General features: G+C 40.7%; 1 protein-coding gene across 1 annotated transcript in view; it reads left to right on the top strand.

Annotated features, from left to right (window-relative positions):
• The window catches only part of Cntnap4 (contactin associated protein like 4), a 292,183-nt gene that overhangs the window by 131,019 nt on the left and 134,923 nt on the right, over positions 1–26,241 (top strand). Inside the window, exon 4 of the mRNA XM_005345710.2 lies at positions 24,972–25,119. Coding sequence (XP_005345767.1) covers positions 24,972–25,119 — 148 coding nt within the window. The remainder of the gene's footprint in view (positions 1–24,971; positions 25,120–26,241) is intronic.

Below are 26,241 nucleotides of genomic sequence, written 5' to 3' on the forward strand. Positions count from 1 at the left end.
AGAGCAAGCCTTCCAACACATACGCTTATAGAGAGACACTTCACATTTAACCTACATGCTAGCCAACTACCAAATCCCACAAATGAGTACCACCTGACTACAGTTACTAGAATTGCCAGCCCACCAGTCTCCACCGTGAACACACCAATAGTCAAAGTCAGGCTTTGCACTTTACATGGTGCAGGAAAGAGGGAGGCTTATCATGTTTGGGATACCTTCATTTTCATCTGGGAGACAGGAATGAGGCAGCTAGTGGTGGAACTGGTATGTCTGTGTGAAATCCTCAGAGTTCATAGGTGTATCACATAGAAAGAAGATGAAATTGGTAAAGACGAGCCAGCTGCCACTCACAGTAGCAAATTTGGCCTCTTTGGTGCTGAGTCTCCAAAGTGTCTAAACACTGTTTTCCCTTCCGTCTCCATCAGACGTGATTTTGGAGCATTATTTTTTTATGTCTCATTCCATAACAGCCGCAGGATGAGCTTGATGCTGGTGTCCTAGGAAACTGTTTACGGTCTGTAGTGAGATGCTATCCTGGCTCCTAACTGACAGAGGCCAGGGCTGCTTTTATCTTTGTCACCATCGTTCTCAGCAGGCATCCTGTGCATCAGCCACTGCTTTCAGACCTGCACAAAATCACTGACCCTCCAGCACTGTCCTGTAAAGTCAGGCAACATCCTCCTCATTAGCTGACAGTTGATACAAGCACAACTCTTAGAAGTCTGGGAGCTTGCTGATGGCCATGTATCAGTGAGGGGACGTTGTTTATCACAAGAAGAATTCTAGAGATAGGGAAACACAGAGGAAACAATGAATAATTTTTCAAGAAAGTCAAGTGGTGGAGGGGAGCCAAAGAGTCTCCCACAACTGCTACATCAGCCTGTTACTTAGGTATGCAAAAATGAAGGTTCATTGGTAGGTGGTGTGTAGGAGGCATTTTAGAGTCCCGAGAGCCAAGGCAGAGAGAAAGGAAAATGGGGTGTAAAAGCAACAGGAGCAGAGCAATGGATGAACATCATGAGTGCATGATAGTACCGGGAGCATGTGTGCCGCTCAGGAGGTTTGGGAGAGTTGGAATGCAGGACAAGGGTGGAGTTTCAGCTGAGGGAGAGAGAAGTACATGCTTTGTTTTTCACTGGGAATGTCTTCAAGCTGGGTGTGGTGAATATTATGCGACCTCACATAACTGATGTTTGTCAAGCATCAAGTGCCCATTCGCTTATTCGACAACACTTGTACCATAGACAATGGCTCATGTGAAGGAGGTTCAATTGTGTTAAGATTTTTCTCTATTTCTCTTTATTTGTCTCATTTTTGGCAGTCTATTGAGAATTTTGTACAATGTGTTTTGATCATGTTCATCCCTTTCCCAGCTCCTCTTCGATCCACCCCTCCTTTCCCTACGCAACATCAGGAACAATGTGTGCTACCCACATACTTTTGGAGGTATGACTTTCTCGTGGAGTGTGATGAGCCTGCTGGGGGTGACACACTTTACAAAACCTGATTCCTCCTCTGTTAACTATCTCAACTGCCAAAATCTCCTGATTTGAAACTGTGCCCATAGGTTAGTATATCTCTCTTTTTAAAAAAATTTTTATTGATATATATATTTTTCTCTGTTCCTCTCTCTTCTTCTCTCTTCCCCTACTACCCTCTCCCATGGTCCCCATGCTCCCAATTTACTCAGGATATCTTGTCTTTTTCTACTTCTCATGTAGATTAGATCCATGTATGTCTCTCTTAGGGTCCTCTTGGTTGTCTAGGTTCTCTGGGATTGTGAACTGTAAGTTGGTTTTTTTTTTTTTTTTGCTTTATGTCTAAAAGCCACTATGATTGAGTACATATGATATTTGTCTTTCTGGGTCTTGGATGCCACACTCAATGTGATATTTTCTAGATCCATTTATTTGCCTGCAAATTTCAAGATGTAATGTTTTTTTTCTGCTGTGTGGTACTCCATTGTGTAAATGCACTACAGTTCCCGTATACGCTTTTCAGTCGAGGGGCATTTAAGTTGTTTCCAGGTTCTAGCTATGAGAAATAATGCTGCTATGAACATAGTTGAGCACATGTCCTTGTGGTATGGTTGAGCATCCTTTGGTATTGCTGGGTTGAGGTATGATGTTTCCTAATTTTCTAAGAAATTGCCATGCTGTTATCCAAAGCAATCATACCAATTTGCGCACCACCAGCAATGCAGGAGTGTTCCCTTTACATCACATCCTCTCCAGCATAAGTTGTCATCAGTGTTTTTGTTCTTGGCCATTCTTACCAGTGTAAGATAGAATCTCAGAGTTGTTTTGATTTGCATTTCTCTGATGGCTAAGCATGTTGAGAATTTCCTTAAGTGTCTTTCAACCATTTTAGATTCCTCTGGTGAGAGTTCTCTGTTAAGGTTCATACCCCATTTTTTATTAGATTATTTTGGCTACCTTGGGTTTTTTGCTTTTCAATATTAAGTTGAATAATGTTATTTCAAGGTCTGTGAAGAATTTTGCTGTGATTTTGATGGGCATTGCATTGAATCTGTATAGAATTTGCTTTTGGTAAGATTGCCATTTTTACTATATTAATTCTACCTACCCAAGAGCATGAGAGATCTTTTTATTTTCTGGTGTTTTCTTCAGTTTCTTTCTTCAAAGTTTTAAAGTTCTTGCCATATAGGCCTTCCACTTGTTTGGTTAGAGTTACTCTAAGATATTTTATGTTCTTTGTGGCTATTGTAAAAGGTGATGTTTCTCTGATTTCTTTCTCAGACCATTTATCATCTGTGTAAAGGAGGGCTACTGATTTTTTTTTTAGTTAATCTTGTATCCTGCTATATTACTGAAGGTGATTATGAGTTGTAGAAGTTCATTAGAATTTTTGGGGTCACTTATGTAAACTATTATATCATCAGCAAATAGTGCAAAGATAGTGCAGGATAATCAAAACAATCCTGTACAATAAAGAACCTTCTCGAGGCATCACAGTCTCTGACTTTAAACTCTACTACAGAGCTACAGTGCTGAAAACAGCATGGTATTGGCACAAAAACAGACAGAAGGACCAAAGTTTTGTATATCTCTTAACTTTTATCAGAGAAGCCATTTCTAAGACATTGATTGACACAGAGAGCTGCAACTGGTCCTGGTACAGAGAATAAAAGATTGTGGCATGCTCATACCTAAATTGGATTGTGGCATGCTCATACCTAAATTGGACATCTATATCACAGTCCCTTCTCTATGGCTTAGGGATCATCGCAAAAGAGGTGGTAGAAAGATGAGAAGATGCAGAGGTGGTAGATGACTACAAGACAACAGTGTTTCCTGGCCATGGCAGGGAAGTTGCACATATGAACTCACAACTGATGTGATAGCATGAGCAATGACTGGGCAAGATATTAAATTTAGAGCAGACATCACAACCTGACATGCAGAAAAGACCTTATAATGATACAGTTTCTACTTTAGTGGTCATGTAGATAGAAAACTAGAATATTATAGAAGGAATATCAAACTCAACATGGGCATGAAGGGAAGCCCTGTGCAGTAGGTGACTTTTGGGGCTACAGATTCAAGCAGCAAGAAGCAGGTTCCAAGCGGAGAATCTATGGGGAAATCTTTCGGTGAGGAGAAGCTGTCAGAAGCTAAAAGTGAGCAGTGAACACTTAGCAAGGCTATGGCGTGGGGCAGTCAGGAGAACGCTGGTGACCTCTGAATGCCAGGAGTGTGATGGAAAGCAGGATTACCTGGTAAAGGGTCAAATATTGATGAGAACAGGGCAGGCAGATACAAAGTCTCTTTCCCTCTTTTTTTTTTTTCATGCACTACAGGGCTAAAGCAGATGGAAACGAGGCTTGGGAATGAGGATATAGCCCACGTAGGATATCATGTGGAGTGATTCCTGTTCATAGTTATGCATTTCTAAGAATGAAATATACAGAAACCACTGTAGATTTAATAGTAGCAGTAAATAACTAGAAATAATAAGGTCTAAACCGTAAAACACCAGTATTATAGATAATACATAAATCTGTCATTTCATGAATAAAATTTCATGGTTGTAATGGTAGCATTACATGTATATATATGGATATGAATATATATAATGTTCACAAATATATTTAGATGCAAATACATATGCAGAGAGTTTTCATACTGGGGGAACCGTACAGTTCAGTAATACACAGTACAGCTCCTCAGGTCTGTTTAGCATACAAGAAAAGCACCTGGAATGTTTGTTAAGCATTGCAGTTCACTGAGTCCTGTGCTGCTTTGGCTTAGACCTCCATAGGCATGGACAACAGTTGTTTTCATCTCTCAGTCACCATGCAAAGCCTCTGTGTACTATTTCCATGTGCGCATCGGTATTACTTTAACATTAAAAGTAGACTCAGAGGCACTGGGTCATGTGGAATCCACTTATCAGGATGTAGGGCACCATCTGAAGGTGCCCACAAGAGCCTTACCTCTCCACACTTTCCCCCAGCAAGACACAAGTACTCTGTTTCTTGCACTTGTACCAACACATCCTGCTATCTGGCTTCCTGACTCTCCCCAGTTTTTTTTAAATCCAAAGGGATGCAATAAAACCTTTTGGGACTAACATTGGGCTTGCATACGCCTTTTTATTTTTTCTTATTTTACTTTGCTACTGTTGCCACCTTGAAAATGAATCTTCACCTCTGACGTGTCAATGTCTCTCATAAAGCATCATGGAACTGATCATGCACACACAGCATTCACTTCAGATCTGCCAAGCAAAACATTCTCACAGCAGAGAAGAACATGATTGTTTTCAAATGACAAATTTAGGAAATATTGGAAAACAGGTAAATAGCCATAATCACCATTCGCTTTAGGGCTTGTCATTATTTTTGATGTGTGCATGGGTGTGTAGTATCTGGACACCCATGTATGAGTGCTTACATGTGTGGGCATATATGTGTGTGCAGGTTCCCATGCATTTATGTACATATTACTGTGGAAGCCAGAGATTGATGTTGGATGGCTTTCTGGATTTCTTTCCACCTTATATTCAGAGGCAGGGCCTCTCTCTTAAATGTCAGAGCTCACTAATTGCTAATCTAACTAGCCAGCTTGCTCTGAGGGTTCCTTGCTTCTACCTCCCTTTCTCTGGGATTATGACTAGGCCTCCATGCCCACCTGAAATTTCTGCAGGTGCCAAGGGATCCAAACTCCAATCCTTGTGCTTGCACAGGAAGTACTTGGCCTGTTGTACCATCACTCCAGTCATCAGCAGGTAAACTGAAACAGAACATAGGATGCAGCATGCTGCAATGCTCAGCAAGCATTCTGGTTTCTTCACTTGTGTGCTAAGCAAAACCCAGGAAGTGTAAGATTTCTTCCTTCTTGTGAGGTGATTAGAACCCACAACGAGAACAGATCAAGAATGGCTGCCCAGCCAGAAGGTCCGGGGAATAGATGCTACACAGGACAAGGAAGTTTTCATAAAGGAAGAGAAGACTAATAGGAAATGAAGGGAAGGATGTGTGTCATGTTTTCTGTTTGTGCATTCTTTTGTATAATTATCCTATTAACGTCATTAGACATTGCTAAATAGAGGAAACTTGAAAGATGAAGTCTTGTCACCTAACTAAACTATTACTAAAACTTTGATGCATCTTCTCCTTCTTATTTCAGGAAGCTTAACTTTGAGTTAATTTATAACTATGCTGATCACATAATCATGTGTCACACTTAAGTAATGAAGAGAGCATACTAATTTTTCAATAGTCTACAAAAATCAACATTTTAATTGCTTTATAATATTCTATAAAGCACATGTGCCAGGTTAATTATATTTTAGTGCTCTGGACGTGAAAGGAATTTGACATCTTAAAAAAATGTATGGTATTATTTATAAATTACTTTAATCAAATGATTTTAGACATGCCGACATATGTTCCTGTGAGTCCATGTACTCATTCATACCTTATACAGCACTTGTGTGGTCTTATGGTGAGGGAGCACTTCTGGTAGAATTGTCTTTATGTAGCTCAGTGATTGGGTCAGCCCAGGTATTATGACTGTGTTCTACTTCTCCAGATGGAGAAACCAACCACAGTCATGGATCCCCCTGGGAAAGAGAAGTAAACAAGATCGCCTTAGTAAGTTGGCAATGTAGAGCGTGGGTGGTAGGGGAAGAACGGGAGTAAGGAGGACATGAGGGATCAGGAAGACCGAGTTTAGTAAAAGACAGAGAGGGAGAGCAAGGAAATATATACCTTGAAAGAGGGAGTCATTGTGGCGTTAGCGATAAACCAGGTGCTAGGGAAACTCCCAGGAAACCACAAGGATGACCCCAGCTAAGACCCTAAGCATTAGTGGAGGGGGTACCCAAGTGGCCCTTCTCCTGAAATCAGATTGATGACTACCTTTATTGTCATCATAGAAACATATAGAGAATATAATTGAAAAGGAATATGTGAACTTCATTATGGTATTTCCTACATTTTGATTACACCCATTCCCCTCTATTGTTCTCCCCTTACTCAAATTTTATAATTAGTAACTATTAACAAAAACCATATAAAAAGAATCCTCCAAAAATCGGAAGGAAGACAGAAGCACCTCATTTGGTCAGGTAACTGTATTCCCTAGAGTCTAAGTCAACGTTCATTATGTTATGAAATTTAGAATAGCTGGAAGTATATAAATGCTTTCTCAGAAAAAAAATGGAATCTATGATAAATGTAAGCTAAAATACATATGTTTCAATTAAAGAAAATAATTGTTTTCTTGAATTCTGATCAGAAAAGTGACACAGAAGTAAGAGATCGCCAGGATGAAAGTGTGAGCAAGCCTCCCGGTGGCGGAATCACATTTTCCAGCATGACCCAGCCTTCATTATTAAATGCGACAGAAGGGTACAGTGTTCTCGAGGCCGTGTCTGTGAAACCGCACAAATGACTATTGCTCATTCCCTGTGTTGGTTGAGATCTGAAAACTGTAATCACTGAGCCAGGAAAAAAAAGGGAGGAATTGCAATTTTCAATGTCACTAACTTCTAAATAAATTATTTTCAAAATGTACAGAGTTCTTTGCTTCTGTTTTTGTTTTTGCAAAGTATCTGTATTAGTATACATTGCTAAAGAGCGTGTTCTACAAATGTAGATAATTTTTATCAAACCTAATCTGTCTTGATTACTAAATTCAGTAAGATTTTTTTTGTGATGCATTGAGAGATATTAAATTATCTGGACCCAACAAAATACATAAGCATCTTGCTTGTTACCAGAAAGACTTGAAAATATTTGCCTAGAGAAAGAAAAGGAAGGCAATAAAAGAAAATATTAGATTGCATGTAACATACTCCTTATATAAACTAATTCAGTTAATCGTTATAGTAACTGCTTCCCACACTCATTTTCTATACCCCAATTAACTAAATAGCCAATAAATAGCACTCTCTGGTCACCCCCATCTTAATAAACTTCAGCCAATTTTGGCCTATGCCTTTCCTTTAATATGTTGCTCGCCTACCCATTATTATTTTGAAACATACTTCGAGAACTTTAACCTTTTTATCATTCAGTGAAAATTTCTGGTGGAAATCTCTGAAAGTAAGAGTCTTCCTTAATCAAACCACACACAAAATACTCATTTGCATTATTAAATAGCCCATTGCCAAAACTTACTGTATCAGCTGGCAACCCATGTTTCATGCCTTGCACATAGTAAGGCCTCTACCTATTCCAAGATCTCAGTGCAGTAAGACATGAAGAGCATTTGGTGGTAAGAACTGTCAATCTCTGCTTCTGTGCTCTAAACATCACCCCATCTACACAATCTGCCACTCAGTCCCAATTCCACTCTTTGGGGATCTGCCAGAGGTGCTAGTGTTCTTGGTGGATGCTTATTTCAATTCTTAAAGTGTGACACGATGTTCAGAGCTGAAGGCACACCACCAGTGGAGGTCACCAAGCATGTTAATCCTTTACTCACTATTTTTACATGTGTGTGTCATCTGAGAACCTGTGACCGTTCTGGAAGCCTTCAAAGGGCAGTTGGAGCACATGCAACAATGGACTCTGCACAACAGGTGTCAACTAAGAAAAATCCAGTTTAGGTGTAAAGTCGTAAGTGCAATGCTGTACCCGTTGAATGCCAGCAGAGTTTGCCTCCAGTTTGTTCCTTTTAATTTCTTTGTTGTAGAGAGCACCCGGGCATTTCATCTGGTTCTCTACAGAAAGTTATGGTTATTCTGTCTATTATAAATAATGCAGTTTCTCGAAATTCAAATAAGCAGAGCTTAAATTAAAATACTTATATGGCATCATTAAGACCGTGAGCACTGTGTTTTATAAACTGACTTCAGAAGATGCCTCTAAATATAAAAAAGTCATCTGTCTTTAAATGGATGGTGCACCTTTGAGATATTTTTCAAATGTTAATCAACCAATCTTAGTTGCATTCAGAGGGAAACAATATGGATATTTAGGGACTGTTTGTTGCTTCACGACACTGTAATTACAACCACTGAAATATAATTTCCAAAATTTATGTGCGGAGGCAAACTAGTTTAAAAGGAAATAAAACTCCGTATTAAAGAAATTAAAACTACTTTTGTTGAAGTTTCCTTCCTAGGAAGTATTTTCTAGATAGCTTTGCAGCTCCACGGTAAAGTGTTTCCCTAGCGCCCACACACCGTGTTTGATCTTCATCTCTGCAGCAAAGAGAAATAAAGGTGAAAACACAGAACTGTCAACAGCATTTACATATGTACTTGGGTTTTACTTCTCAAATGCAATTGTCTCTTTGATCAAGGTTTATCCGGAGGAGATAGCATGGATCTTTTGACTATCTAGCTGGGTATTTCAGATTTTCAATCCAAATGGTGAGATTTAGATTCGGTGTACCCGACTAGGGTGTCCCCGAGACTGAAAGCTCTGGATTCTTATACACAGTTGTCACACCTGCCTGTGATGGAGACTTGGCCTTAGGCAGGTTCGATGTTAATCTCCTTATCTGACTTCATTTTTCAGATTTTAAAACCTTATATAGATTCTAGCTTCTAGATGGGGAGTGTTTGGAGAATCTCTGATTCTCTAACTACTAAATGGTAGAAGAGCTGGGTTCTCTGTGTCTCTCCCAAGGTCAATGCAATGTCCCCAAGTTCAAAGGTTTGGATATTTATCTCTAGTTTCTCCTTCCCCCTCCCATCCTCCCTCTTTTGTCTCCTTCTCACATACACAGACATAGAAAGACAGACAGACAGACAGACAGACAGACAGACAGACACACACACACACACACACACACACACACACACACACACACACACACGGCATAAAAATGTATCGAAGTTCAATTATGGAGAAAGTGTTGTTCTTTCCCTAGACAAAACAAGTGGGGAATTGGGACAGATTATAATCAGACCATTATAAGGTGGCAGTCCATGAGACGGGCTGGGCACAGTCTGGGCTTCAGGTGGCCATATTGGGAGTGTGGGGGGAGAGCCTGGAGTCAGAACACATTGGAGGATAAGCTATCGTGGTCTGTGGCACAGAATGCTGATTCTTATTAATAAGAGGTCATACATTTCAAAATTGCAGTAAGAGTGGGTTTTCAGTATACTCACTACAAAAAAAATGACAGTTACACGATACAATAACTTTGTTAAATAGTTTGGATTATTTTATAATGCAAACATGTATCAGAACATAACACTGTACTTCTTGAGTACATACAACTGTTACTTGCCAACTAAATGTTTGTTTTTTTTGTCAATCCACTCCCTCTCCTGAATTTCTCAAACTACAAAGACATTTTATTTTTAAAGAAAAAAAAATGAGGTAAGTTTTTATTTTTTATTTTTGGTTTTTCGAGACAGGGTTTTTCTGTGGCTTTGGAACCCGTCCTGGAACTAGCTCTTGTAGAGCAGGCTGGCCTTGAACTCACAGAGATCCACCTGCCTCTGCCTCCTGAGTGCTGACATTAAAGGCGTGCACCACCACTGCCTGGCAAGTTTTTAGCTATGTAGTCCTGGCTGGTGTTGAGCTCACCCCTCTGTCTCTCTCCACCTCTCAAGTGCTAGGATTACAGGTGTGTACACCATGCCTACGTATTTGTGAAGATGCAGAAGCTTTTGTGTCCTGGATGCCAATATTTCAATGGGTAGGTGGGGAGCATGAGAATTTTAAGGAGCAGTGGATGCTTTGTTGTTTTTATCCTTAATTTCTTTTTATGCAGAAAGGGTGACGATGATGGTAGCGTTTTGTTTGTTTTGGGATTAGTGATGGTTGGAGCTTGAACAGAAAATGTTGTTGAAAAGATGGAGGAGATTCTGTGAACGTGGAATAAATGAGCTTGTGTCATCAAGTGGAGCAGAGCATTCCCCAGACCGCAGAGACCTTAGCGTTAAAGATGGAGCACGTGCACTCAAACATTAAGTATTGTGTATTTTTTGGTTCCATTTATCTGCATCGAGTTACCCATGGGTGTGCGAGACATTTCCTGGTCTATTGTTTTATTATACCTGGCAGTGTTTCAAAGGCTGTGCAGCTAGGCAGGTGCTGTTATTGATTGAAATAAAAATTTGCACCACTCTCTCTCTCTAGCTCAATGTTGACTGTGTGCATTTAATCACTCTCAGCTCCCAGAGGAAAAACGTGTTTATCTCTTTGGTCATGAATAAGCTAAGAACTACTGTATGATTCTCTTCTGACTTTCAGATTGTGAAACTCAAATTGTATGACTGAACTGTAACGCAGCTGAAGGTCAATGAATCTAAGATGGTCCAGAATTATACTTTATTTACGTATTTGTGTGTGTGTGTGTGTGTGTGTGTGTGTGTATGCCTGTGAGCTTCTGCTGCAGCATTTATGTTGGAGGTCAGAAGCCAAGTTCCAGGAGTCAGTTCTCTCCTTTTACCGTGTGGTATAGGACTCAAACTCATGTTACTGGAGCTGGAAGATGATTCAGAAGGTAAGGGCACTGGCTATTCTTCTAGAGGACTTAGGTTCAGTTCCCAGCACCCACATGATGGCTCACAACCATCAACAGCTCTAGTTTCAAGGTGATCTGATGCAATTCTTTGGTTTTCATGGGCATCAGTCACATGCATGGTACACATATAAACATACAAACAAAACACTCATACATATAAAACAAATACATCTAAAAACAAACAAACAAACAGACAAAACCCTCATGTCATTATGCTTCGTAACCAGTACCTTGATCCAATAAGCTGTCTCTCTGGCCCCAGAATTATATTGTTGCCTGTGCATTCTAAAAATATTGGGTGATGTTTAAAGTTAGAGGCAACATTAGAAGCGAGTACCATGTCTCTGTGTTTGTGAAATCCCTTGCTGTAATTAGACATACCGCAAAGTTCACCTATAGGGCCTGCACGGTGGCTCAGTGGGTAAAGGTGCTTGTCCCAAGCCTAACGCCCCGAGATCAATACCAGAGATTCTTATGGTGGAAGGAAAGAACAGACTCTCCCAAGTTCTCCTCTGATCTCTCCATATACACCCTGACTTGACTTCTTCACCCCCATAATAAATAAGTGTAATAAATTGTTTCTTCTCGCTTCTCTCATGGTCTAGGTTACAAAAGGAATAGTTTGTGATTTACAAGATGATACAGTTGTTATCAGCTAAGTGATATATATATATATATGTATATATATATATATATAGAGAGAGAGAGAGAGAGTAGTTAACATATATCACAATATGAAATACATATTGAATATGCTCCACATTAAAATCATAATTAATAAATATTAACTAACATCTGGCTTCAGAGGCTGAAATTGAGTCATCATTTCTATGGGGGAAGGGTGAGACAGAGATGTCCTCTTTAGTTGTGGGTCTCTGTTAACTGCTTTCTACTCTGAGAAGCTGCTTCTCTCCCGAGGGCTGAGAGATGCACTGGTTTATGGGTATAGTGGTAAGACATTAGGTGTTAGTTTAATATTGTGTATATTTAGCAGACTAATAGTGTTAGGTTAACCAACTCCAATTTTTCAAGTTTAGTATGGTAAAGCAAGCAGTACATTTTAATCTTCTTGGAAAGATCGCTTGACTTTGAATCCTTCTAAGAAACATGTGGAAGTTTCCCCTTGGGAAAATGATTAGTAATTCCTTTAATAAGTAGGTGACATCTTGAAGGGCTCAGGGAACTAATCAATGTGTTAGAATGTTGGAGTGAAAACATTTGTAGGATGTCAAGGTGAGTAAGGAATAACACTCTTTAAATCTCGTGATCTTGGAGGGGCTCAGTTGTCTGCCAGCAGCACTCGACAATAGTTATTTTAATGATAATGGTCATGAGATTGTCATTATGCTTTGTAATATTAATGATAAAATGAAAGATGTTAATGGGGTTCCTTGTGGTACAAAGAATGATAAATTATATGATATCTAAAATCCAAGGTTGAAAAGCATTTCTCTTAACAGTTTTAATGACCTAGAGAAAAGAACAAAAGAGAAAAATAGAGCCTATTCCCTCTGAGATTTTAGATAAATACGTGCAAATGTTAAATCTTTATCATCTTCACTGAACTGTTGCTTTCTTTTTATTATTAAAACCATTTTTTTCATACTGTATGTTTTGGTTATGTTTTCTCTTTTCTCAACTCCTCCCATATTCTTCCCAATTCCCTACCCACACAACTCTATGTTCTCTCTCTCTCTCTCTCTCTCTCTCTCTCTCTCTCTCTCTCCTTCTCCCTCTCTCTTCAACAAACAAACAAAAAATAAAAACCAAAACAATAACACAGTAAAACAAAAACAAAACCCAACAAACACTCCCATCCAGGGAGTTCATTTTATGCTGGCCAGCTACTTCTGAGTGTGTGGCCTGCCCCAGAGTGTGGCTAATATACTCAATGACACCCCATTGGAGAAAACAGATTTTCCTTAAGTTATTAATTGCAGATAACTTCTTGGTTAAGGGTGAGATGCCAAATCTACTTCCCCATCTTAATTCTGAAGGCCCATCTGGTTTGTAACTTTTGGCTGTAAGATTTTTGCAGATACTGTAGTTTAAAGATTTGAAAATTCTCAACCTGTGAATTTTCAACATATTGGATTTTACGAAAGACTCTTTCTGCATCTTTTGGCAATACCATATTTTCTTATTTGTGATTAATTAGATCTAATAATTTAAATATGACAATAGTCCTTGGATTTTGAAAATAAACTTGATTCAAATATGATTTATTATATTTATTCTGTTTATATATATTTTTTCTAGACTCATTTTATTATTACATTTTAATTATTGTAGAAGCTATGTTCAAGAGTGATAATTGACTTTTATTTTTCCTTCTGTAAGTTTATTGTCAAATTTTGATCATTTGTACTGTCTTTAGAAAACAAGAATCTTTAATTCTCTACTCCTCGTGACTTTTTTGCACGTGCTTTCTTTTTGCAGTTGCGTTTCTTTAGTTTGAATATATTATGATACATTGTTGCTTTATTTTGAGTTGATTCTTATGCTCCAGACTTCTTGGGTCTCTATCACCTTCTTTAGTTATAGCCTTTAAAATTTTGATAATATAATTCCATCATCTGTGCCATAGATAAATCTGGTTTTATTTTAGATCATTATTTCACCTTAGCAGAATTTTTTTTTCTCTTGACTCTGCATAGCTGTGTAGTGTTTTTGTTGAAAGCAGTCATGGCTGTGTTCACCATCAGGTCACTAGTGTGAGCACTGATATTATCCTGCTAGGAATTCAGGGATGTTTGCACCAAGTGCCCTGGGTGCCAAATAGTTGCCTTCAAACTTGGTGCTGGTGTTTCTGGCTTACTTTTTGACTTTGGGGCCCTTCCCAGAGATTGTCAGTTGTTCACTATATTATACTAGAGACTTTTGGGTGGTAGCATGTGTGGGAAAGGTTGTGTTGTCTGCCATATCTACTAAATTTTGTTGCTTCAAATGCCTTTGTCTCCCAAGTGCAACCTTCATTGGGTTTGGTTTCTCTACTCCTCCACCCTTCCTCTTCTACGGTGCTAAGTTTTGGACTGTTTTCTGGAAGTCCTGATCCTGTTGACTTCTTTCCCATGGGTGAGACCAGAAGGCTTGGGAGGCTGGAGGGATTAACAGAGCCTCTCTGGTTGGAAGAATGTCTGGAAAAGCATTTGGCCAAGGGAGTTGACTTTTGTTATGGAAGACTCAGTGACTGCTGCCTTTTTCTCCTGCCAGCCCAGACTCTCAGAGTCTGATATAAAGTCTGCAAGGGCTCAGAAATGTGATCCTCAGGAAGACTCACTCAGTTGATCTTTGCTAACCACTCTCAGGCAATTCATCAGGATTTTCATGAGTGCCAGTCCTGGCTCAGGGTACCGGAAATTGTGGTTCCAAGTAGACGTATCTCTGTCTTTGTAGGAACGTGTCTCTTTGCATTTCAAGGTGGTGGTTTTCTATATACATAAGTCAGTAAAAGTTGTTTCAATAAATTCTCATCAGACACTAATTTCTCATGGTCCCAGAGCTTGTCAAGGTAGACCTTAGGTCAAGGTATTGGCTGACGTGCTTTTAGGTTGGAGTTTGTGGCAGTTAACTAACATTATCATCTTGGCAGGTTTGGAATTGTTCAGGAAATATGCCTGTGGGTGTGTTGTGATGGTGTTCTCAGAGAGTTCTGATTGACAATGAAAGAGAATCGTGAATAAGGGTGGTGCCATCGCATGGTCTAGAGCAGTGATTCTCAACCTTCATAGGGTTGCAACCCTTCAATACAGTTCCTTGAGTTGTGGTGATCCCAACCATAAATTCTTTTTGTTGCTACTCCATAACTGCAATTTTGCTATTATAGTGAGTAGTAATGTAAATATCTGATATACAGAATGGTCTTAGGTGATCCTTCTGTAAGAATCATTTGATGCTCAAGGGATGAAGACCCACAAGTTGAGATCCACTAGTCTAGAATCCCAGATTGAATAAAAACAGGAACTAGAAGCAGAAAAGAAATTGAGTGTCAGAATTTATCTTTCCTTTTTGACTATGAATGCAATGTTATCCTCTACCTCATGATCCTAGGAGAGTGTGTGTGTACAATTACTCCTGTACACATATGTACTCATGTGTGTGCACACATATGCTCATGTCTGTGCACATGCATGTGGAAGCATGTCCATGTGTCCATGTGTACGAATATGTATGTGCTCATATCTGTGTGCACACATGTGCTCATGTGCATGTAAACATGTATGCTCGTGTGTGTATACACATGTGCTCATGTACATGGGTGAACACATGTGCTGATGTGTATGTATAAGTGAGTGTCCACGTGTGTGTGTACATGTGCTCATGTCTGTGTACATACATGTGGGAGCATGTCCATGTGTCCATGTGTGTGCGTATGTATGTGCTCATATCTGTGTATACACATGTGCTCATGTGCATGGGTGAACACATGTGCGCATGTGTATGTATAAGTGAGTGCCCATGTGTGTGTGTGTCTATGTCAATGTGTTTTCAGGACAGTAAATTTTCCTATAAGAACAGTATTTGGTGTTATTAATTATTTTCTCTTGTGTGCAAGATATTAAATGAGAAAAACTGAACAGGCAATTAGAGGCCTACATGCAGTCTTTCTATTCACTTCTGCTGGCAGCAAAAGGCAATAAGCCTGACTGCACACTTTGCTACAGTTTCAATTGAGAAAGTGGAAATGTTATCTTTTAATTTTAAAAATTATTATTTTCTTGGGTTTCTTTGAGGGATTTCTTAATTTCTTCCAATTTTTTGTTTGTCTTCTCCGTTTCTTTAAGGGAGTTTTTCTTTTCCTTTTTAAAGGTCTCTATCATTTTCATAAAGTTACGTTTAAAGTCATTTCTTCTACTTCTTCTGGGTTAGAATGACCAAGTCTTCCTGTTGTGTGATTGCTGGGTTCTGGTGTTACCATGTTGCCTTTTTAGGTGGTTGGAGGAATTATTGCATTGGCACCTACCCCTCTCTTCCTTCAGATGAGGCCAGTGGTGTCTTTGCATCTTGGTCCAATCCTTGCTTTGGATGTCTGAGTGTTTGGGAGTTTTTCTTGTACTGCTCTGTACTGCCAATGTCTGTCTCAGAAAGCCTCTGAGGTCTCTATATGCCTGCTCTCTTGGTCTTCTCTCCTGGTTTGCTTTCTTGGTGCTCTCTTAATCCCCTCAGTGTTATAGAAAGCTCTTGGTCCTTCTTAAGCCCCTCAGTATTGGAGCAAGCTGTGTTTTAGAGTTCCACCAAGGTTACAGGAGGATAGGAGGGTTTGGGGGTGGGGTGTTGCTGGTAGTTTGCATGGTGGCTGGATTGGTTTGGGTTTGGGGGGAACCCTAGCAGCAGAAAACTTTCAGCTGGCTGGCTAGAAAAGCCAAGGGAGTTGGGGAAGGGGCCTGGGGTTTTATCCCACTGTGGAGGTCCTAGAGAGTAGGGTGTTCTGCCATGTGGCTGTTCACTCATCTCTTTTTTTTTCAATTCACAAGCATGAGATTTTATTAATAAATTATCAACAAATTCAAAAAGCATATTAAATATTCAGAGATATCCAGAATAAAAAAATTGTTACACACAAGACTATATCATAAATAAAGGTCTATGAGGTGAGGAAACAGAGACTCTTGCGAAGTACACCCAATTGTTTGTAGGGATAATAGCAAGTCTCTTTTCCCGACTCACCCTACCTAGAACTTCTATTTGGCCCTGTATTCAAACATGAGAAAACCTGATTTCTTCACTCCAGCTTCCAGGAGAGTCTGTTAGTTGGATTGTCTATAAAAATGTAGCTAAATATTCAAATGCTTCATTAGGGTTACTATAGGCCCTACTGGGATCTTTGAGAAGAGTGGCTAACTTCCTGAGGACAATTCACTCATCTCTTAAGTCCCCTCAGTATTGGAGTAAGCTGTGTTTCAGAGTTCCACCAAGGTTACAGGAGCCCCTTTTCAACTCTTATACTGCCATTACTACTTATGCCTGAAAACAATGGAATTACATTCTCATTGAAAACCGAGTCAGCTCAATATTTGTAGCTGTGGCTCTGATGTCTTCTTTGACATATGTTTGCAAGTTTTTCCTATCTGGGTTCATGTTGGCAAATCCCTCGTTTTCCAGTAGTTTTTATTTTTTCTTTGCTTTCCTTTTGCACTTTTCAACGCTAAAGGACCTCTTGGGGGACACATTTAGTCAAGATTTATAACTGACATCAAATAAGGAAGAGATTTTTATTTGACAGCCTGTGGCTGTGATTTAGCCAGTGTCTCTGTGTTAACTGACAATGGCAAAAGAAGTTGCATTTGGAAGCAGGTCGCGTGTAGGTCACACGTAGGTCACTGGAATTCTCATAATAAAAGAGATCAATAACGACAAGAGGATTCTCATGTTTGCCTGTCTGTTTGTTGCATTGAATTTCTGCTGTTGCTGCTGTTTATTTTGGCTGGAGCTGGATCAATTTATATGCAGTCTGAGTCTGCTCTGTAACTATGTATAACTGGTCCCCTGCTTCTGATTTATGACAGTGACGTTTCATGGCTCCCTATCATTTGCCACAGGCAGGAGTTTCTTAAACATCTTGGCTTTTATACATGGCTTGTTCAATTAATATTTGCAGAAGAAATTAGTGTTGTCGTACCTCACCACAAACCTTAGAATCGCTTAGGAAATTCTTTAAAATTCTGTGAATTCTTAAAATTAATTACCTTATGAATTCTCTTGGCTGCATGTACTTTTCAGTCCTGAATATCAGACCTTGGCCTTGCGCATGCTAGGCCAGCACTGTGCTACGGAGCCCCATCCCTGTCCTGGTTCTATTGCTTCTCTAGGTCATCCATGAATATCACACGGAGTATAGAAGTCAATGAGTCAACCAGGAAAGAAAATACAATTAAGCTTTTTGATTTTTATCATAAAAGCCTACATTTTGCTTCTAGATATTTTCATATTTAATGACATGTTGGCGTCACATCTTACACTCTGTATATTTGAGGGATGCCTGTTTATATGCAAGAGTCTTACGAACAGTGTCTCTTATTTTTATCCTTCTCCAGTAGATTGGAGAAAATGAAAAGCTCAATAGAGTCTTACTCTTTTCTGTGAAAGGAGGTGTATAGAGCTGAGTCCCAGCACAGCCATAATCTAAGAGGCATTATCCTCAGATGTATGAAATAGTTTAAATACGAACTGTGAGACAGAGGGAAACACTTTAGAAACAGATCACCCTTCCTCCAGGGTAGGTGTTTTGCGTTCCTGTTCTGCTGTTTTGATGACTTTGCTGAATTATGAGCTTCGGAGTCGGAACAGCCTGGAATTAAATTCTTACGTAGCCACTTTCTGGCTGTGTGACTTTAGACGCCTAACCTCTATAATTTTCATTTTCCTCAGTTGTAAATGGGGGACAAAAATAACTGCTTCACAGGGTTGTCACCAATATCAAAGCCGCATAAAACGCTTCAGCTGTGTTCTAGCCTGAGTGACAAATTTTCATGCGGAAGACGTTTAAATTGATAATGCAGAACACAGTTGCTCTGTGCTGTAATCTGATGCTTGCCTCTTCCAAGCTTTGCATGTTGAAGTCCCAATCATTAGGGCAGTGGTGTTTGGTGGGTAGGGCCTTTTGGGAAGGGGTTAGCTCTAGGGTATTCATGGCAGTGCCATTAATGCTTTTATGAAAGGCACATGGGTGCTATGGGAGGTCCTTTGTCCTCTCTACCCTGTGAGCAGAACCATAGGCTTCTACAAGGCAGGAAGTGAATCCCCACTGACAGTGAATCTGCTGATCTTGACCTTGGACTTTTTAGGCTGCAAAACTAGAATGATGGGAAAGACCCTTTAAAAATGCTTGGACAGTTTCATATTTGTAGAGAATGGATTTTAGTCATTTTTACTCTTGTTCACCCTTCTTATCCCTTTCACCCTTCCACTAAAGCATTTTTTTCCTTCCAATAAACCCCATCCCCTGCTTTCGAGTCTGCTTTTCATGGGTGTGGCCCGCTGAGTCTAGAATTGCCTGGGTAGGCCTGGGTGGGACGTTATTTACTGGAGTATAGGCTGCTTGTCAGTGGCGATAGCACTGAAGAAAATGACAGCCCCTCTTGGAACAACCATCAGCTTCTGATAGTCCCTCGGGGTAGGGGTGGAGCCTCATGGTCCCTCCTTCATCCATGACAAAATTTGGATGGGCAGGACCCAATTTTGTGCACCTGTTGTGCAGGTCAACATGACTGCAATGGAGTTCAGGAGTGGTGAATATGTTATGTCCCGTGGATATATTTTTGCTGTGTATTCTTCTATACTCTGGCTCTTACCTTCTTTCTGTTTACTGTTTCCGAACATTCCCTGAGCTTTGGAGTGCGTGGTGTAGAAACCACTTTAGAGTCAATGACTTCAGCATCATGCATTCTCAGCATTTTGGCCGGTTATTGGTTTCTATATTAACCGATGACCACTGTAATGGGAACCTTCTCTGATGAAGGCTGTGTGTATCCCTAATCAAGGGATACAGACATGAGCTTATAGAAGGCAGTTGGACATCATGACTAGGGGAAAAAAAATGGCAGTCAGTTCTTAGTTACTGCCTCTGACTAACAGAACTGGGAATGAATTCGCTCTTGGGGAGCAAGCCTGGAGTCAAACACAAAGCCTCAGACACAGATTTGGTGTAGGTTCCTTGGCTTGTGCTGGTTTGTGAGTTGATTCCAGTGGGAAAAAGACATCACTTATTATTCTCCTTCTTAACCCTTAAATTTTTTTAGTCTCTGAAAATCTTATGAGATTAAGTAGGGAGGGTGAAACAGCAGGATTTCTCCGGGAGCTGAGGAGGTGGGAGACCACAGTCTCAGATTCAGCTTGGCAGAGACATTAGCTGCTTTTCTTGTCAAGGTGACCAAACTCAAGGTGTGTGTGTGGAGGGAAGGGAGATTTGATTTGACTTCTGGTTTGATGGATATGGCGGAAATCTAGGAAAGCCTTGACTCCAGGCAGTTCTGTGGCAGGGGGAGCCACTGGCAGCAGCTGGCTAGCATCTCAGCTGACCAGAAAGAGAGAAATGGCTGAGACAGGATTGTGCAGTAGACATGAAGGCCCACACACCTCCGAATAGCCACTTCCTCCAGGGAGTCCCTGTCTCTAAAACCTTTTACTCTGTGGGACAGCTGGAGCTGGGGAGAAAGTGTGGAAGCAGAGGTACCTGCTGAGATGCTTCTCATACTGATTGCAGTGGAAGGCATTTGAGAAAGAGACTCCTGGCCCCTCTTACAGCTCTTGCCTGGGATGGGGGGGGGGAGAACTTCCTGAATGTCTAAAGTGCACCTCATGGAGGCTGGCTCCAAACCGAACTCTTAAAAGGAAGGAATAAATTTATCCATGTAGTGCAGTTTATTTTAAGAAGCAAAGAGAAGGGAGAAACGTAACTAAAATACAATCCCGAAAATAAAAAATAAAGGAAAATAAAGGTAAAAAGAGATTTAAATTTAAGTATTTCCTGCTGGCACCTGGATCCCAGTACCTGGAAGCTGAGGCAGGAGGATGCTAAGTTTGAGGCCAGTCTTGGCTATATAGTGATCCCTGGTCCTTTTCAAAGAAGAAAACAAAACCAACAACAAAGTCTGTTTTGTTTTTTTTTTTTTTTTTGTTCTCTCTTTTTATTTAAAGGAATTTTGATGGTATATAAAAAAAGCCTTTTTTTCATAACAGATTGAAGAATGTCTCCTTGGTAAAGCAGATGCATTTAACACTTGACAATGGGCCTTGAAACTTACATTTGTAAGGCAATGTGGGATCAATCTTGCACCCCCACAGATGCTCGGAGAACTTTCTCTGTAAGCGTCGCATCTAAAACTGAATCTTGGTTATTTGGAGATTTAAAGAAGATAAACAGGTCAGGCAATGGAAAGCAAATAATGCCAGTCTGATTTTGATGTGAGAAATAGCAATGCTACATTTTTTTCCAAATGACTTTGCAGTGGAAAGATTTTTAAGGTCCCTGAGTGTTCTTACATGATGCTTCTGCCAGCCACATCACCGCCTGTACTTCCTATATAAATATCTTAATTTTAAAAGTAATTATAAAAAGAATGCCATCTTAATTAAAAATCCCAGGTTTCACTATCTTCAGCCTCACGATTTTGTAAGAGAGAACTGGTAAAATTTTTCCTGTGCCAGGGAAGATATTTGTATTACTTATGCAAATGATATGTATTTTATATTTATACTTTATCTTTAAAATTTTAAATATCCTATAAATCAATCAGGTAAAAAGCAAACATTGCCATCCACATAAGTTCCCATGCCATTTACCCATCTGTTATCACCGTCAATATGAGAATCTTTTCCCCCCAGTCCCCTAAGAAGCTGAGATCGTTGTAGTGCAGCTATCTAAATGTGTGAAATTCTATTAATTTTGGAAAAAATGTGATATCTTTTGGAAGGTCATCTAATTAATCATCCACCTGTTCACTTGGCAAGGGATTATAATTACAGATTACATTAGTCTGCCAGTGGCACCTAGGAACTAGAATCAAAGGTATGAGATGAACTGATAGACAGCACGTAGAATCCAGTATCTGGAGACCAGGCTGTCAGCTCTGACTGCACAGCACCTTGATGTGGAGAGCTTGTTCAGATGCATGTACACACATGCATGTGTGCACACCAATGTGTTTATGCATATGTGTCTGGGGTCTGCAAAGCACATGAATATACAGGCGTGCATACACATACCACTGCCTAGGGTCATCATGACACTTGCATATATATGTGTTGCTACACACACACACACACACACACACACACACACAAGCAAATGCAGGGGGACATCATGACAGATGCATATACACATATTTACATACTTGCACAGCACACACACACACAATATCTAGTGTCTGTGTGAAACATGCATATACATGTATACATACACACAAACACACATACACACACACATGCACACACACTGATGCTTAGGGGTCTGTAGAGAAAACTTTAAAAAGTATTTCAAGTTTGAAGTTGTGCTTTGCCTTGCCCATCCTAAAAGAAAACTTAGAGTACATGGATATCCAGTTTTCAGGCAGGTGCTCATGATCTGCCCAGAAATGGAAACCTCTGTGGTGGAGAGATAAAATAGAATGGGGGTTTTGCTAGTGTGATAATCTTTCTTACCTAATTCTTAGTGAAATGCTTTGACCAGTGAAATAGGAAAAGGGACTTTCTCAAAGGGCCTGACAGTCAGAGTCCAATGACTGTGGGGTTAAACTGTTCTTATGTTACATTCTGGGAAATTACACCAGCCCAGGAAGGTGCTCTGCCAAAGAGCAGCAGGAATCTACAGCAATGATGGGAAGGGAAGGAGGAACATTTATGTGATCTAGTATGCCTGAGACATGCTGGATTGTTCCATGTCCTGAGCGACACAGCACACGGTCTTCAGAGGTTGGGCCGTGCTCTGCGAGGCCAGGTCATTGAGAAGCCTGCTGAGCTTTCTTTAATGTTGTTTTCAAGGCTGGTCTTCCTCAAACAGAAATGTCCAAGTGTCTTGCTGGGAGTCACCTTGAGCCAAGCAGGGATTTCACTGCTGTGGTTGCTGATTAAGGCCCAAGCTTTCTTTACTGGAGCACTCCAGCTAGTTGCATAAGATAAACAGAACCAAATAATATGAAATGTAAAAACCCTCTCTCCTGCAAATGATGAGAAACAGGAAGAAAGGAAAATGGAAGATTTGCTATGGGAGGCCACATATATGACCTTAACAGCTTTGATGACAAAGAATTCCGTCTCAAATGGAGGCTGCAAAGATAGACAAGACAAGGGGAAATGATATGCAAAGGTCTCACCCGGGACTTAATCTAACTTTTTCAAGGAGATTCCATGAGGCTACTCCTCAGTTGTGGTTGTCACACTTGATGAAGGGTTTGGGTTTTGTCTGAGAGGCAAAGAAAACAGGGGAGGAGGTGCTCTAGTTCTGCTCAGGTCTTACAGACTGATCACTGGGGAAAGCATTGAGAGTGTGGGTATGAATGGAGGCGGAAACAGAAGAAGGGAAGGGTCCAAGAGCAGGTTTGATGACAGTTCTGAGGAGAGCGTGCTTTGTGGAAGGGCGTGGTCACAGTACGGATGGAAAGACAGGCTGTGTTAGTTGCTTTGCTTTTTGTTGGGAACAAATACCATCAAGAAGGAAATGAAGGGAAGAGTCTACTGTGGGTTTATGGTTTGAGAGTAAGTCTATCCTGGAGGGGAAGCCAGGGCAGCCAGAGCCTTGGTCCGGAAGCCGAGTGACACATGCTCGGTTTCCTTTCCCCATTTCAGCCAAGAATCCCAGCCCATTGGAGGCATCGTCCACATTCAGAGTCAGTTCTACTTTTTGGAAATCTTCTCATAGAAGCATCCTTAATTTTTTTTTTCCTATCTGGTTCCAAATACAGTCAAATAAATGGTGAGAATGAAAGATCACAGGTGCCCAGCTTTCAGACTTCTTTTGCGAGCAGCTAGCTACTCTGTACATCTGTGGAAATGCTCATGTCAGGGGAGCCTGAGAATACCGATGAGACAGGAGGAAGTAAATCATTGCTAAGGGAATCAAATTAAGCTGAGCTATAAACATGCATTATAACTTTCTTTACAATATATTAGAAATTATTTTGGTAGATACTAGTACCAAGTCGTAGTAATGGAGCCAGCTGCCTGTGTCCTCGCTTGCCTACCTGGTCCCTTATTTTTTTTTTTTTTTTTTGCTTTTTCGAGACAGGGTTTCTCTGTAGCTTTGGTGCCTGTCCCGGAACTAGCTCTTGTAGACCAGGCTGGCCTCGAACTCCCAGAGATCCACCCTGGTCCCTTGTTGATGAACATTGGGGAGACCTGTCATACTGAGCCTTCATCTGAAACAGCATCGTTCCTATGTCTTTGCAACATAAACCAATTGTGACCGTGGAAAAAAAGGAAGGAGGAGAAGGAAGGAGAAGGGTAAGAAGAGTTGGAAGAGACAGGTAGGGAAGAAATAAAGCTAAAATATAAACGATGGAAGCAGCTTCTGTTTCATGCTGTTTTCTTCATATGTGAAGTCCCATGCTAGGGAAGATAAAAATGGCTCCAGGCTGGAGATACACCTCAGAGCACTTGCTACCCTTGCAGGTTTTTGTCCTTCCTCTGCCCTTCACAGGCACCAGGCACGTCCATGGCTTCCATAGACACATAAAATAAAATAAATACATCTTTAAAAATATCTTCACAAGTGGCTAAGATATTGAGTTCGGTCTCTGTTCGCAGGCAAGTTCTGTATCAGCGAATGTACCCTAATACTGTGGAAGGAACCAGCCCGGGCTCACTCAGTATAACGGTTTTTGCAGACACCAGAGATTCCCCCCCCCCCACCTTTCTGACCTTCAATTTCCTCATCTGCAATTTGACTGTGCTGGCTTAGCATCATTGCAAAGGTCTCTCTAGTTTTCCAGGGCCAGAGTCTGTAAGTCTAATCACAGGTCTTTCCAAATTCTCCTTGCTTCCAGTTCCCCCTTCCAGCTCTGGACAAGACTAAGGCAGTGTGCTGATGAAGCTTAGCAGCTGATAGAGAGAGCAGGGTTCCTACTGGGGGGAGGCCTTTGTTTATGCTAATGAGGGAGCCGAGAAAGTGCCATAGCCGAAGCAGGTGAGCAATTTCTTTGCTGAATCAGGTAATAGTTTTTCAATACGCAGAGATTATTTTCTCGGCTCTTCCCATGCTGTTTGCAGTGCTGGCAGCCGTAGGCACGCACGCTCTTACATTTAGTCTGTGTTTAGCAGAGGCAATTGTTACTGAGGGTATCCTGGTTGAAAGCTGATTTAATGGGTGTGATGTAACTTAAAAATTTCTCTTAATACAAAGAAAAGCAGGTAGCAGTCACTTCCATGGATGGAGAGGCAAAACTGTTCATCTGATTTGAAAGTGACACTATTCACACACAGGAGAAAAGGTAAAGGCTGGGTGTGCACACAGATGGTCATTGCAGGTGATCCTGACAGTTTCCAGATGCCCTGAGTTCCTTCTTCTCCCTTTTCTTCCAGGGTTTTGCTGGCAATGCGAACGCAGACAGCGTTGTGTACTATCGACTCCAGCCTTCGATCAAAGCCAGGTTTCTGCGCTTCATCCCTCTAGAATGGAACCCCAAGGGCAGAATTGGGATGCGAATTGAGGTGTTCGGGTGTGCATACCGTAAGTGTTTTGTTTACCCAGCACATGGAAACATACATCAAAGCAGATGCTTGAAAAGCCACGCTGCCTGCCGAAATAAATCAACTTTGTAGGTATGAAGAGAGACAGCAGACAGGAATGATTCCAGTTGAAAGCCATTCTTGTAACCCACACTTGCCAATATTTACAGGAGCATTCTACTTTAACGTTTGAACTCAGGGATGAAGTGTCTTTGTGCTCTCTCTCTCCCCATTGTGGGCGTGTGTGTGTGTGTGTGTGTGTGTGTGTGATTGCTCTTCACCTTGTTTTTTGAGGCAGGGTTTCTCACTGGTGTGGAGCTAATTGATTCGGCTACTAGCTGACCAGTGAGATCCAGGGATATGATTATTTTTGTTTCCCATCCCACTTCACCCTAGTACTGGGATTCCAAGGCTGTACCATTGGTCCTGGCTTTTCCTGTGTGTGCTGGCGATGTCACCTGAGCTACCTCTCCAATCCCCTGAGTGTTTCTTATAGACAATGCACAAAGTAGCTTATGGTTTTGCAAAAACACCCTGGTGTGTGTGTGTGTGTGTGTGTGTGTGTGTGTGTGTGTGTGTATGTGTGTGTACCCATTTCTTACAAAACTATCATTATTAAGTAGGTCTGAGTATTTAGATACTGCATCTCCCCCAGTGGGTTACACTTAAAGCTTCAAGTCGGTACCCTCACTTTAAGAAAAGAGACAACAGTCCATCTAGTATGACCAGCCAGCTGTTATGAAAGCTGTCTTTTCTCTCTAGACTAAAATAATATGCCAAGGAATTCGGTTTTAAGTGTACTATGCCCTCAGCATAAATTAAAAGAGACAGCCAAGACCTCTGCCAGAATAGAAAATGCGTTTGAAATATCTTCACATAAAAAAGGCAGAAGCCACAGATTTCACTGTCTTCCCCTAATGAAGCATTTTATTACATGTTCTTGTGGGGAAGAGCCCCACCTCAAGCCACAGCACCCTGGTGGGGCCTCTGTGAGAGCAGTGAGCTCGCTAGCAAGGTCTATCAGAAGGTCTAATCAGACAAACAGGTTGAGGTTTGGGGAGATTCAGGCATTGACCCGGTGTCTTAAAACTAAGACATGGGAAACTTCAGAATAAGACCTCAG

Source organism: Microtus ochrogaster, chromosome 4 (assembly GCF_000317375.1).
Source record: "Microtus ochrogaster isolate Prairie Vole_2 chromosome 4, MicOch1.0, whole genome shotgun sequence".
Taxonomy (NCBI): Eukaryota; Metazoa; Chordata; class Mammalia; order Rodentia; family Cricetidae; genus Microtus; species Microtus ochrogaster.